The following is a 15,133-nucleotide window of genomic DNA, read 5'->3' as shown; positions in this document are numbered from 1 at the left end:
CGGGGCCGGGCCCGAGCCGTCAGCGCCGGGGCGGGGCCGGGGCGGGCGAGGGGCGGCCCCGACAGCGGGGATGGCGGCGGCCGGGTGAGGGGCCGCGGCTGCCAGCGCCGAGCCCGCTGAGCCGCCGGCACCGCCGGCACCCGGCTGCGGACAGGGCCGGCGGAGAGCGCCGGTCCCGCGGGCAGCGCCGGCGGCAGCGCCCGCCGCACCATCGTGAGTTTGGGTCGGGGGACGAGGGGCTGAGGGGCGGCAGGCGGGGGTGAGCACCGGTACCGGGGAAATCGGGGTCTTCTGTCACCGGGGGGGGCTCGGGGTCTGCGCCCCTGTCAGTCACCGCGGGGCTCGGACCGGGGTCTGCTGTCACCGGGGGGGTTGGCCTGGGGTCCGCCCTCTGTCACCGCGGTGCTCGGACCGGGGTCAGCGCTCTGTCCTCCGCGGGGACTCGGTCCAGGATCTCCTGTCACCGGGGGAACTCGACCCGGGCTCTGAGCCTTGTCACCGGGGGAGGCTCGGTCCAGGGTCTGCTGTCACGGGGGGGCTCGGCCCGCGTTCTGAGCCGCTGTCAGTGACCGAGGGTCTCAGGGTCCCTGGGCAACGAGGGCTTTCAGTCCGTGCTCTCCTGTCACTTCGGTCCAGGGTCTTTGCTGTGTCACCAGGGGATTCGGTCCGTTTGCTTCTCCTCTGAAAAACCCCGTGCCCGATGTATCTACCCTAACACATATAGGGCACATATATTCCCTGTTTATTCTTCTGTATATGGATTTAATGGCAGCTCCTCAGGAGGCACAGGGACGGCAGGGAAAGCCTAAATGAGGGGCTGTGTCCTTCACCCCCCTTGGGCAGCACCCCTGTAACAGCGCGGGGCTGCGCTCACCCAGCCGCAGGATCAAACCCCTTTGGAGATCGTTATGGTCATTATGGAATTACTCTGGAATTCCAGCCATCCTGATGCGTGTGCGAGGTGGAGTTGACAGCAGTTGTAGTCAGGCAGGTAGCGATTGCACTGCAAAAATCACTAAGCATTTTTTTTTTTTTTTTTTTTTTTTTTGGGCTGAATAATAGGAAGAAAGCATTGTGGCCGATTTCTTGAAGGATTTAAAAAATTCCTGGAATTGAACATATCTGAAATAAGGAGTTAAAAACCAGAATTATCAGTTTTCCCTTTATGTCGCCTTAATGATCTGGCCCAGTTTATTCCTGCTTCTAAGAAAAAATTGCTTCCAGGCAAAACCCTTTTATCTTCAGTTTTGCTCTGCAGTGGGGTTATTGGTGGTTGGGGTGAGCAGAGTGATTTATTTATATTGGAAATGTGGTTCTCTCTAACACTCACATTGCTGGTAGTTTCATGAATGAATAAGTGACAGAATTACAAAGCAGGCACACTTCTTTAAAAAAAAATAGAAATATGGCCAGATTTCATTATTAAACCTCGTGGAAGCTGTGTAGAGACATGTTTTCCATGGGTGTATCCTACATATTTCAGTAAATCATGATTTCTGGCAAGGATAATGTGTTCTAGAGAAATGATTTGGAGCTGGACTGCTTATCAGATGAGTGGGAAGACCAAGCTATTCCTGCTGCAAGCCGCTGCCTGGGATGGAGACAAATGCTTGTCAAATGTGTTTATTTTTCTTAATCACTTTAATTTTTGGAGGCTCTGATACAAACTGCACCTAAAGTATTTTGCAGTATAAAAACCATTTTACATTCGGTTCCATGTAACAACTAATTTCCTTGTCTGGAGGTGCTGCCTGCTGGGATAACTCTTCGAACAGCATAGGAAAACTGGGGGGAGGGTTTCCAGGGGGGTGTCAGGATCCCGTGGTCACTTGTCCAAGGGACTGCAGGCCCTGTGGCTTTGTCACGTCCGAAGTGACACGGCACCAAATGCAAAGTTAGACTTTAAATCCGGTTGGGAACTCAGCCTGCTGCTGGCCTGATTAATAGGTGTGAGTGGCTGTGAGCAGGGCGGGAGCTGGGAATCGCTGCTCTCCTGCTCGGTTTCTGGGTGGAGCACGGAGTGTTGGTCATGGACCATAAAGCTTTCACTGATTTAGTGCTGGAGAGGCTGCTGCGGTTTGCCGAGCGCTGCCTGCATCTTTCCTTCCACACACGAGCAGAGCTTCATTAAGGCAGGAGATACGAGCAGCCCTCACCTTTGGCACCTGCTGCTTGCTCAGTTCCACCTCCTGGGAGTGAATAAAATATCCCCTGTGTTGGGGTTAGCTGGGCATGGCCCCCCTCCTCCTACAGTTCTGGGGATAAATCAAGGGTATTTCCAAGGAAGAAATATTTGGGTTGCCAGTGGTACCTTTAGAAAGTCTTTTTGTTTTGTGCGTATGTGTGATAATTGCTTTCATTTGCTGGAAAGGCCTCTGGAGTCAAGCTTAGGTAGTTTTGGATGGTATCATAAATCAGAGTAAAGCCAAAAGTGAAGAAAAATAATTTAAGACAGAGGAACTGAGATTTATTGTTACCCTTAATAGGTTGGGAAGGTCAGGTTTTAAAATGTGGTCTTGTGGCCAAAATCTCATCGGGTGAAATTAATGAAAGCAGCTTGTGACCAGTGAGATTTTGTTTTAAAATAACTTTTATGTAAGTTATGAAAGCAAAAGTACTCCAGTTTATTGCAGCTTGCTCTTCTCTCAGGATTTTATCAGCTCTACAAAATCAACTTCCATAACAATTCCAAAATTGATTCATTCATTGTTCTTTGTGAGCCTTCTTTTGTTGTTTAATTAGAGACACAATACAGCAATGCTTTGTGTGGTTGGACAGAAAACTTTCCAAGTACTTCCTGCCCTAGAAGGGTTGTGCAGCATGGGAGCACCAGAGAGGTGGTGGGACCTTCATCCTGGGAGGTTTTCAGGACATGGCCAGGCCGTGCCATGGCTCCCCTGAGCCCACACTGGCAGCAATCCCACTCCAAGTGGGAGGTTGGGCTGGAGACCCCCCACCATCTGCTCCTTCTTTATAGAGAAAGGGAAGCAGCTTGATGAAGAAGACTGTTGGGCTAGAGGCAAGAATCCAGCAGCTCAGGACATAAGTATCTGGTTAAAGCAGTTCAGTAATCAAGTATTTATTGAATAAATAAACAAAAAAGGGCTGTCTACATTTATGGTTTTGATTCTCCTGTTGGCGTTATTGATTAGACATATGGTGAGGCTGTCACTGTCTTATCACAGCTGTGGGTTGCAGCCTACCCCTGGCTAGGAGGGAATATTGTTATCCCTCCAAACAGTGACTGGATATTGCTTTTAGGCTGGGCTTGAAGTCTCAGGGTTCAGGCATCAGCTCGTGAAAGAAAAAGCACCTTGTCTGCAGACAAGAGAGAGGAACCTCTGAAGGAGGGAGCTGGGCACAGCACAAAACCAACAGCAAAAGCCACCCAGCTCCCTGCCTGTCCTCAGGGACTGGAGCTGTGACAGTGTTGGGTAACCTTGGACTACCAGCTGGGTCCCGTGGCCCGAAGTGAACTCTGCTCATCCCCGCATGTGTCTTTATCTTTGCTGTTTCCTTAGGGGAAAGGGTTTCCAGCATAAGGGTTTTGTCAAACCTGCCATCATCGGAGATGCCTGGGGTGTCCCCGTGCAGGACAAGGCTTTTGCAGGCAGGACACTCATTATTTCTCCCAAAAGGAGCTCAGAACTTATGTGTGTGAGCTGCACAGCGCTGGACTCCTCCATTTAACCTTCCCCTCTAGGGAAAAGTACACTCTGTGTTCCTTCTCTTTTATCCTTGCCCTCCTGTCCTGCTCTTCCAGCAGCGCTCCAGCCATTAATGGACGTACGTGGCATTTCCCTTGGACGCTGGAGTGAAAGGAAGAGCTGGTTTAGATGGATGGCCTGAAGTGGTAATAGAGCACTGAATGCCTCCCCTGCCCTTTCTGCCTTTTTCTTTCTGACACTCTAATTATTTTTGGTCCCCATTTTATTGGTGGGGCTGTGAATCACTGATCCAGAAGGGAATGAAAGTGCGATCCCTTGCTGTAATGCCGAGCAGTGGGATTCGGGAGGCAGCTCTCCCGCAGCACACATTTGGAACACACGGTCAAGTTCAAACCTGGCTTTAGTAGGATGACATCCCTTTTTTCTTCATTTATTCCCTGCTCTTTTCACAGCTCTACTGTTCTGTCTGATTAGCAATTCCTGCTCTGATGTGGCAGAACTGGCGCCTGGGTTCCAGCAGCCCTTCAAACCCCAGGGAAGCAGCTCTGGCTAATGGTGCGTGGCTTTGCAGCATCACGTGCTGCTTCCCCAGCTTCAGTTTCAGGGTTCAGGTACCACTAATGATTCACGACAGGAGAAAGGTACAAAGGAGAAGGTGGCTTTACAGTTCAATACAACAGCAACCCAGAAATTCCATAAAACCCCAAGCTTCTTTCAGTTGCAAGGCTGAAGTTAGGAGATAACAGGCACTTCTGGGTTTTGTATGTTTTGCAGTTTTTAATTAAAAGCCCATATTCTGCATGTTCTTATTCCTTATATGGGCTGGATGAGCAGAATGAGATAATTGAAGGTTTCAAAAGCAATTACAAACTGTCGTATCCTAATTTTTAAGTACTTGACTTTGCAACCTCAGTGATATCTCTCTGTCCAATTAAAAATCCCATATATAGACAGTTAATGTATTTTACTACAGGATGCATCTAAAAACTTTTTGTCTTCAGTAACTTCAGATTATCACTAGAGTAAATGAGATTGCTTTTTTCCCTCTTTTTTTTTAATTGTGGAGAAAATTCAGTGCTTCACTCTAGGTATTTCTGGATGAAAAATGCCAACATTCCAAAAGCAATCAATGAATCCTGGTCTAAATAAAGATGTTTTGAGTCTCATATTCAAATGTTGCCTTTTTCCTGTCTTCATTGTGTCTTGCCATGCTTTCACTGAAAAACAATTTGCAAAACCCTGAGAGAAGAAAAATAAATCTTTAGTTTAATCTTTGATTTGTAACTGCTGGAATATGGACCCTTCCTGTGATTCCTCTCAGTACCAGTGAAGTGATATTCGTCTCCATTGCTCTAATGCCATTTTTTTTTCCCAACATATTTCCAATATTGAACCAATCTTACCTTCATTCTGCATTTCTGCATCTCCTCCCTTCCCCTGCCTTTTCCTTTCCCCCACAGCTCTCAGGTCTGTGGGTTTTAAATAAGGAATGCAATGTGAAAAATTCCTGGGTGAAAGTTCCATCTGGGATGCATTTGGCCCACAGATTGCATGTGAGCCTTTTGGCAAGGCTGTCTTGTTCTTTTACTGAAAGCAGAGGCTTGAACTCAGCCTGCGCAGCCCCGGGGGACTGCAGAGAGGTTGTGTCATGCTGGCTAATCCTGATGATGAGAATGGATTGAATGGAGAGAGGAAGTGGATGCCCTTTTCTTTTCCTGCTTAGTATTTGCCATGTCAATTAGTTGTAAAAAAATCCAAAACCCCAAAACAACACAACAGAAAAACCCACAGCCAAAAAAACCCCAGTGCAACAGAGAAGCCGTGCACGGTTTTGGTGCAGAAGCATCACAGAACCATAGAATATCCTGATCATGATAAGTGATGGGAAATATTTCTACATCCTGCCATGCCTCAGGGGGGGTATAGCACCCATACCATATTGCCATCTATGTATCTTGAAAAAATCCTGCTCCACTTTCAAATGAGTAATCAAAAGAAGATTTTTTTCATCTTTTTTTCAAAGTGCAGCAGTCAAAAGGAAACCTCTTATCTATTTGAGAATTCAATATACCTTTGGAAACAAAAGAAAATGAAATCAGCAAGTGTAGGTCTCAAAGCAACACTGATTTTAATAATGTAAACTTCCTTCTCTAATGAGCAATAAGCAGTTTCATCTTTCATGGCCTTTTAAAATTGCTTTTAGTAAGGGGCTGGATTGTTTTAATCCTTTTCAGTATGTAAAGCCCCAGATATTTCAATCCCTTAGGGCTTCAGTATTTCCTAGCTCCCTTCCTTTGAAAAGGCAGGGGAAGACAGCTTTCAGAAACTGACGGAATCTGTGACTGATAAAATTTAGGTTTGTTTTTTTTTTTTATCCTGAAAGTGACCCAAAAGTGTCAGTTAAGAAAAAGATCTCTGGCATCCCACCCTGTGGATTAGTAGCAAACAGGCATATCATCTAGGTACAGTAGCTCTTTGTACTCTGACCTACTTGTTTCTGTTCTGGTTTGTTCCTTCTTGAAAGGTTATTTGGAAGAGATGCAGAATTTGCTCCATAAACAGCTAAAGCAGTATCACCTGCCCCGGGAAGGGTTTCCTTTTGAAATGGGCCCTGGCACAATGGGGTTGCCAACACCTAAAACATTCTGCTCTGCTGCGTAGTCAGAATGGAAACTCAACAAATACGTTAAGATAGTTTTTTCTGCAGGATGCTTTTCCCAAGGAAGGGTTAAGAGAGCTTTGTCTGGGATCAAGCTGGTATTTGTGGGGTGTGCTACTGAATTCACCTCAATCACGTGATTTTTACATGGTCAGCAATTAATTGTCACTGTTGTCCTGTATCCACCAGCACTGCTGTTGCATTGTGTGTGTGCATAGCCGTTAACTGAGCTGTGTTCTCTTTTTCCTTAGATATTTCCAGAAAGTGCCTCGAGGAAGCTTCCTTATGTAGAAAAACCCCACAAGAAACACAGTGTGCGCTTCCTGGCAACTTGTGAAGCAAAGCTGTCACAATGGCAGAAAACAAGGACAGCAGCGCGAAAAACGCAGATGTGAGGCCCAAAAGCAGCCGGAGCAGAAGCGCAGACAGAAAGGATGGGTATGTCTGGAGTGGAAAGAAGCTCTCCTGGTCCAAGAAAAGTGAGCATTGTCCTGATGCCGAAACAGCAAGTGCTGCAGGGAGGTCGGGGACTAATTTAAGGAGCCAAGAGAGGAAATACAGCTGCTCGTCCATCGAGCTGGATCTAGACCGGTCCTGTGGGCACAGGTTTTTAGGCCGGTCTCTCAAACAGAAGCTGCAGGATGCTGTGGGTCAGTGCTTTCCCATTAAGAACTGCAGCAGCCGGCATGCCTCAGGACTTCCATCCAAAAGGAAAATCCATATCAGTGAGCTGATGCTGGATAAGTGTCCTTTCCCTCCGCGCTCGGAGCTGGCTTTTCGGTGGCACTTGATCAAAAGGCACACGGCCCCTATAAGTCCAAAGGCAGAAGAATGGATAATTGCTGATTTATCCCAGCACGAGGAAAGGGAGGATCAGCTGCGAGACGAGGAGATTGCCAGTGGGGCAACGGACTCTCCCTCCCAGTCCTGTGACTTCACTGACAGCAGTTCCTCTCGGGGTGACCCAAGGCCTGAGCTGGTGACAGGTAAGGTGGCGAGGAGCAGTAGAGATGAGAGCGACATGGACTCCGACGATGAAGTCATAACTCTGTGCACAAGTTCTCGAAAACGAAACAAGCCCAAGTGGGAAACGGATGACGAGCTGCTACGGATGGAAACGCCTCCGAAATACCATACCCAGATTGATTATGTCCACTGCCTAGTGCCAGACCTCCTCCAGATCAATAACAATCCCTGCTACTGGGGCGTCATGGATAAATACGCAGCTGAGGCGCTGCTGGAAGGAAAGCCAGAGGGAACGTTTCTGTTGAGAGACTCTGCCCAGGAAGACTATTTGTTTTCCGTGAGCTTCAGGCGCTACAGTCGCTCCCTCCACGCCCGGATAGAGCAGTGGAATCACAACTTCAGCTTTGATGCCCATGATCCCTGTGTCTTCCATTCTCCTGACATCACGGGACTCCTAGAACACTACAAAGATCCAAGTTCCTGTATGTTCTTTGAACCACTTTTATCCACTCCCCTGAACAGGACCTTTCCCTTCTCTCTCCAGCATATATGTAGAACGGTTATTTGCAACTGTACAACTTACGATGGTATCGATGCACTTCCCATTCCTCCCTCGGTGAAGCTGTATCTGAAGGAATATCATTATAAGTCAAAAGTTAGAGTGCTCAGGATTGATGTACCAGAGCAGCAAAACTAGAAAATATTTTTGTGAAAGAAATTGTCTCCAAACAGACAATAGTATGTTCTATCTCTTTTCCTTCTAGGTTGTTTTTTTTTTAATAGCGACTTGATTCTTTTTTCTTTTTCTGCATATTATTTACCACCCAAACTAGTCTCTGTTTAAATGTACTTTTGAGTCTTCACAGCTCTCTTTTTTAGAGATTGTATTCGTTGTGGGCTTTTGGTACTGTCCTCAGGCTAGAGTTTTATGGAATTCCAGGTAGGCTTTCTGGTATTTCTATAGATGGATAGTCATTAGATCTAAAACCCCCTGAAAATCAGTTTTGAACTTGATCTGTCTTTTCTACTGTAGTTGGCGTGTTGCTGATATGATTGAAATAATGCACTGTTAACTAAAGATTAACTCATCTGTATTTTCTGCATTTCTTTTAAAATGAGTGCTCTAGCCTCTGTGTGTGTGTGTCTGTCCGTCCCCATCCACTGCAGTAAATTTGTCAGTCTATTTCTAACATTACTATTCCAAGCAAAATGAAGTTTGAAAGAGGATATGATCTTTCTATAAATACATCAGGGGACTAAATACCAGGGAGAGGAAAAACAATTCAAGTTAAGGACAACACTCAGTGCAGGAACAAACATGTATAAACTGGTCCTGAAAAGATTTTGGTTGGAGAGGAAGAAGACTTCGTTGTCGTCAGAGCAGCGGGGCTCTGGAAGAGCTTTTCATTTTGTATAACAGCAGTAAAAAGCAAATTGCTCATAAACTGGGATTTGATCAGTGTCTGGAAGAGATAATCATGTAGTTACTTATGATAGATGGGGCTTGGACTTGGGAACTCTGTTTCTGTGTTACTGTTGCGTTATATGAAATACCCAGTTTTTGACTGTAGGAGCTGCCGCTGCTTAAATGATAAAGCACAGGGTGGGAGGGTGGGAAGGAAGATATTTCCTTAAAAATCTGTGTATTTAACGATCTGATTCTGCATGGTTGAGCCTGAGGTGATGGTGGATAACTTTCCTACTTTGTTAGTAGGGGGGTTGGTTTTTTTAATAAGTATAGTTAAAGAAGAAAAAAAGTCTGCTGATTTTTCTTGCAATGTGAAGCATTCGCTCGAATGGCTTCCTGCCAAATTCCATGTACGGGAAAACCATGCATGGATAATGCTCCTAAAAGCATTACTTACATTACATGGACAGGCAGATCTGCTGCTGAGTTGTTGGTGGAATCCCACTGAGACTCAGTGGATGTGGGTTCAGGCAGGAAACTCCAGGCTGGCCTTGGGGTGCAGATCCGGGAGGTGCAGCAGTGACCTGCAGTTCAGTTCCCTGTATGTGCTTTATCTCCTCTCCCAAACTGGGCCAGGAACTCCTCTGCCAAAAGAATGTGAGATGGTGTAATTGTAACTCCAACAACCACATTGTTTCCTCTCCTTTGATCACAGGGAGCCTTTGTGTCTTCTCAAAATGCTTTTGAAACTGAGCCCCAAGCCCGCCGAATTACAAATGTGTTTAATTTCATGCATGAAGTATCCTATCAAAAAATCAGCAATGACCTGTGGGTGAGGTTATCACAGAATAGTTGGGGTTGGAAGGGAGCTCTGGAGATAATCTACCCCCAACCCCCCTGCTCAAGCATAGGATCACATCCAGGTGGGTTTTGAACATCTCCAGAGAAGGAGATTCCACAACCTGTCTGGGCAGTCTGTTCTAGGCCTCCATCACCCACACAGTAAAGAGGTTTATCCTCATATTCAGATGGAACTTCCTGTGTTTCATTTTGTACCTGTTGCTCCTTGTCCTGTCTCAGGGCACCGCTAGAAAGAGTCTGTTCCCATCCCCTGACACCTGCCCTAAGGTATTTGTATGGATTGATTGGTTCCCCTCTCAGCTGTCTTTTCTCCAGAGCTGAGGCCCAGCTCTCTCAGCCTTTCCTCACAGGAGAGATGCTCCAGTCCCCTCACCACCTTCACAGCCTCTCCACTGCGTCCACTCCAATAATTCCTTGTATTTCTCATACTAAGCAGCCCAGAACTGGACACAGCAGTCCCAGCTGAGCCCTCAGCAAGGCTGAGGAGAGGGGCAGGATCACCTCCCTCGACCTGCTGGCCATACTTTCCCTCATGGCAGCCCAGGATACCATCGGCCTTCTTGGCCTCAAGGACACAGTGCTGCCTCACCCCAGCTCCTTCTGAGCAGCACTGCTTTCCAGTAGGTCAGTCCCAGCCTGGACTGCTGCATGGGGTTATTCTCCCCCAGGACAGGGGGACCCTGCTTGAACTTCCTTAGGTTCCTCCCTGCCCATCTCTCCAGCCTGTCTGGGCCTGGCTGAGTGTCAGCACAGCCTGTTGGTGTGTCAGCCACTCCTCCCAGTTTTGTATCACCAGCAAACCTGCTGAGGGTACACTCTGTCCCTTCATCCAGCGTGGTGGATAAGCTGAACAAGACTGGACCCATCACTGATCCCTTGGGAATCTGTGTGCAGGCAAGGGGCAGTAGAGCACAGTGCTGTGGAGTCTTGCTCCAAGATTGTAGACTAAGACTAAGCAATACTCCTGTTTGAATCTTTTAATTTTACCTCGTACAGAATCCTATGGATTTGTGGACATCAAATCCATCCTGCAAGGTGGCTACTCAGGAGTTATCAAGGAAGTTTTGCCATGCAGCTCCACCAAGGACCTGCCACCCTGCCCTTACCCCCAACCTGAGCAGATAAAACCCTTTCCACTGAGCTCCTGCCACTGTGATGATGTAAACAGATTTCCAGGGACATCTGCCTAGAGACCAGCCCATTTGTTTTCACTGGGTTTTAAATAGGTTTGGAACCAAAGTCTCCAGGGAGAAAATGCTAACACATCAATCCATGGCATCGCACATGGATGAACACGCTCCGGGACGAATTCTCAGCTGCTATAAATCAGCGTGGCTTTATTGATACACTTATAGTGGCTTATCCCAGCTGAGATCCTCCCTCCTCCATATCCAAATGGAATTGTGGGACTGATGTCAGAAAAATGACCCTGTTTTTTTCTGTAATTTTTATCTTGTGCTGCTTCCATTCATTGCCTTTTGCATAAACTGTATTTTATCAAGGACAGCTTTGTATTGCTAAGTCTATTTTTCACCCTATCACTGACATTTTCCAGATGCAACACAGGGATCATGATTGCTCTGCTCTTGTCTACTGTGCCCATCACGGTGGGATGGTGGGATTTGGGTGGCTGCAGTACGAAGGAATAGCATCTGCTTCAAGATCTGGAGTGATGTCAGAGATACTTGCAACCTGCTTGATTAAAATTCTCTTTCAGAAACTCCTAATTAGGGCAAAAAGCTCATAATTTTAGATAGGGATTAGCATTATTTTTATGGCAGGACCATAAAAATTAGAGTTTGATCAAAGGTTGTACTTCAGAAGTTAGTGAAGGCCACTGTAATTTTCAAAATCAGCAAAGATTTTGTCCCTTCAAAATGAAAGGCCAGGAGAGAACATTTTTTGGGGTATCATTCCCCAAAACACTGTGTTTCAGTGTCATTCTGGATGCAGCCTACATTTTTTTGACATGAGTTGATGCATCACTTACCCCAAAAACATCTTGAGCACTCCAAATTTAGGAGACCTATATAATACAGCAGCTGGGGGAAGAAGGTGTGGCATGTAAAAATAGTGCCTTTGGACTGTGAGGCAGTTAATTGCATTAGTTTAGAGAAATCATATGTGGAGAGTATTGATAAATGGGATTTGTGAGAGTTCCTGCTATTTTTTCCTGATTTGTTTGTCCACCTGTGTGACATTTGTCCCTAACTACACTGAGTTGTGTTACACGTGCAGTCTGTGGAAGATCCATGGCATGAGCTGTACGTGTTTTATGAAACGGAAGAACTCAGAAGGTCTATTTTGTTTAAATCCATTTACCTTTTTTTTCTCTTTTTTCCCTCTCTATTTTAAATAAAACTGGTGGAACTGGTTTTACAATATGCCAAGAACTGTCATCCTGAAGTTTTCCTCTCACTGCTGTCATTAGCAGTCCTACCAGTGCTGCTCATTCCAACACCACTTTAGAACACCTTGACCCGAACATAACTTAGCCTTGAATTCAGTTTTGAAACCCTCTCAAAAATTAGCCTCAAAAACAGGGTAAGAGCTTCCATTTTCTAGAATCCCAGAATCCCAGAATGGTTTGGATTGGAAGGGACCTCAAAGATCATCCAGTTCCACCCCCTGCCATGGGCAGGGATACCTTCCACTAGACCAGGTTGCTCCAAGCCCCGTCCAACCTGGCCTTGGACACTTCCCAGGATGGGGAGTCCACAGCCTCTCTTCTCAGCCCAAATTCTGCCAAGACAGAAACCCCACATTCTTCAGGAGGAAGCTTTAAAGTGGAACAAGGAAAGGTGCAGAGATGTGCCAAAACCCATGTGTTCAAGACAATGCAGCAGGCCAGTGGTTGAGCAAGGTCATAACCCAGAGATGACCCTGGCCACAGCTCCCCTGTTTTGGGGCACCCAACCAGCTTTGCATCAGGAGTCGTGTCTGCAAGATGTGCTTTGAATTGTTTTGAAGGTTGTCCCATAGCAGGACAGTGGAAACAGAGTGTATTGAATTGGTGTGAACAGCTTCTGGTAAAAAAAAAGATCTGATTTTCATAAATTATTTTGATATAAGGGCAGAGAAAATGGTCAGGCTCTTGATGCACACTGGGCAAACTACATATACATGTTATTTTTACAGGATGGTTTAGAAAAAAATTAAACACTCTTTCCATTAATTGTGTCCTCTGCAGTTTGCTTTTGCCTGGAATGACTTTTTGCAGCTCTATAACAATGTCACTCATTGGCCCGGGGCCGTCGATACGGAGCGACTTCAGCTCCAGCAGAATCATTGATGGGCTTGGGGTAGTTTGTGTGTCTGATAATTGGGAATACACATTTCTTCTCGATTTTCCTGTTCTCAGCATTTGTCTCAATGAAATCCAGGGTGTATTGGATATGTGTATCTATAGCAGCACATCCAACTTAAAAAAAAAAAAAAAACAAACTAACAAATTATCATGATTTAAATGCTTTCCTTTTAAAGATGCTGGTGGGCTTCCAATATAAAGAAGAAATCCTTGTATGATGCAGTCATACAGGGCCTTACTATAAAATTGACATGCTCTTAAATAATTAAAAACGGGGATACTTTAATTTTGAAAAAGGATGCTGGAGGAAGGAGGTTAAAGGAAGCTTTTAGTCAGATCCAAGGTTAGATTTATTGATCTAGTGATCAATCCCTTTCTCTTTCCTGAATTTAAAGCTAATGGGAGACTGTGGTCAGAGATGAGTGGCTTTTAGTTAAGGTTTTTGACTCTTATAAATAATACAACAAATGTCCTAGTAAGTAATAAGAAATAAGATACTCACTCATTCTTTTTAAATAGAACAAACGTGGCAAACAAGACTCAGCTGTAATTTTTGAAGTCATTTATTAGACAAATTGCTCTTCTCTACTTCTTTTACAAGAGAGACATAAACCATTATATTATTTATTCATGAATCATAGCCATTAAGATGATAAATCAAATTATCAGCTTCCTGTCTCTCTTCAGTTTTAATCATTTTTTATAGTTCATGCACTATAAAGACAGCTTCCTTCCTATGAAACAAGAGACCTTCAGAGACCTTTTTATTGTAAACGTACATTTCCTTCCCATTTTTAAGTATATCCTAGTGATTTTCCCTGTCAATTTTATCTGCAATAAAAATCCAATAAGGAACTTGTTCATTGATTCAATATAGCAAAGTTAGCTATGAAGTAAGTGATTTTGGTTAACCTCTGAAACAACAGAGCACTGGAAAATGCAGTTAGAGGACTTTTTTCTGCCACCCTTAAATGTGCACGGTGGCATCATATATTTAATAGAGAGAAATATTTAATAGAGAGAAATCTTGACACAAGCTCACCTACTGAGAGTCAGACCCTTCACAAGGGGTTTAATGTGATCTCTGCAGTAGTATCACTTTTAAAATGCATTTAAGCTGCTTTTTTCTGCTCTATTCATACAGCCAGCACGTCTTCGCCTCTGCCCATGAGGTGGGAGAGCTGAGGCTGCTGTGTGTGTGAGCTGAGATGGTTTCACACATCCTCTCTTCACTCGCCTTCCGCCTGCGTCTGTCTGGGCCGGCATCTCGGCGAGCCGCACGTGACGCGGTGTGGGCAGAGAAGTGTCCATTCAGAAGGAAATGCACATTGATTTCCATCCCCAACAGCAGCAGCCAACTGGTTTTAAACTTGATCCTCCTTGTTAAAGGATATTCCTTGCTCAGGAAGCACCGATGAGGTCAGAGGTACCGAGGGTGGAAGAGGAGCCTCTGCATCACTAGAAATACTCATCCATGCTGCAATGTAAAAATCAATACTTGTTTACTCAACTCTATGAATAATAGAGTTTTGAACGTAAATATATAATTGATGCATCTAAAATCTATAGCGTGGGGCTGACAGGAGGTGCAATAACTTCCCTATATCCCTTTTAAAAATCCCCTGGGTGTCTGGGTGATGTGTTATCTGGACAAAACATATGCTCAGCCCAGCCTCCCCACAGGCAGGTCATTGCAAACATCTTCCTGTGGGAATCCTGTAGGAATGACTGTCAAGTGCCCCATGGATGGACTTGTGTGGGTATTCCAGATATTTTATTGCTGGGGAGAATCCCTTGAACAGTGTGGGTTTGGGACCAGTCTGAGGGATGCCTGCATCAAGCACAGCTCCTGTGGTTGCCACAACAAGATCAGAGGGCTGGAGCAGCTCTTCTATGAGGAAAGGCTGAGGGAAATTGAATTGTTCAGCTTGGAAAAGAGAAGGCTTCAGGGTGACCTAACTGTGGCCTTCCAGTACCCGGAGGGAGCCTACAAGAAACATGGAGAGGGACTTTTTACAGGAGCATGGACTGACAGGACAAGGGGGAGTGGATTCAAACTGACAGAGAGTAGGTTTAGATGAGGTATTAGAATGAAATTCTTCCCTGTGAGGGTGGGGAGGCCCTGGCACAGGTTGCCCAGAGAAGCTGTGGCTGCCCCATCCCTGGAAGAGTTCCAGGCCAGGTTGGATGGGGCTTGGAGCAACCTGGGCTAGTGGAAGGTGTCTCTGCTCATGGCAGGGGGTGGAATGTTATGATCTTTAAGG

The 15,133-nt window shown here is 45.6% G+C and overlaps 1 protein-coding gene across 2 annotated transcripts; it reads left to right on the top strand.

Annotated features, from left to right (window-relative positions):
* Positions 1 to 58: 58 nt before the first annotated feature.
* SOCS4 (suppressor of cytokine signaling 4) lies at positions 59 to 8,387 on the top strand. 2 transcript variants are annotated; one of them, XM_069016082.1, is made up of 2 exons: positions 59 to 213; positions 6,579 to 8,387. In XM_069016082.1, the coding sequence occupies exon 2, from the start codon at positions 6,680 to 6,682 to the stop codon at positions 7,988 to 7,990; it is 1,311 nt and encodes a 436-aa protein (XP_068872183.1). In that variant the 5' UTR covers positions 59 to 213; positions 6,579 to 6,679; the 3' UTR covers positions 7,991 to 8,387. The 2 variants fall into 2 exon arrangements, with proteins under 2 accessions (XP_068872183.1, XP_068872184.1); XM_069016083.1 differs by lacking the exon at positions 59 to 213 and adding an exon at positions 4,152 to 4,223.
* The last annotated feature ends 6,746 nt before the right edge of the window (positions 8,388 to 15,133 follow it).

This window comes from Aphelocoma coerulescens, chromosome 5, assembly GCF_041296385.1.
Source record: "Aphelocoma coerulescens isolate FSJ_1873_10779 chromosome 5, UR_Acoe_1.0, whole genome shotgun sequence".
In the NCBI taxonomy this organism is placed as follows: domain Eukaryota; kingdom Metazoa; phylum Chordata; class Aves; order Passeriformes; family Corvidae; genus Aphelocoma; species Aphelocoma coerulescens.
Note: the sequence above shows the minus strand (reverse complement) of the source record. Positions and strands in the feature narration are given on the sequence as shown.

Coding starts and splice junctions, on each gene's coding strand:
- SOCS4 (XM_069016082.1), top strand. CDS start 6,680: ATGGCAGAAAACAAGGACAGCAGCGCGAAAAACGCAGATGTGAGGCCC.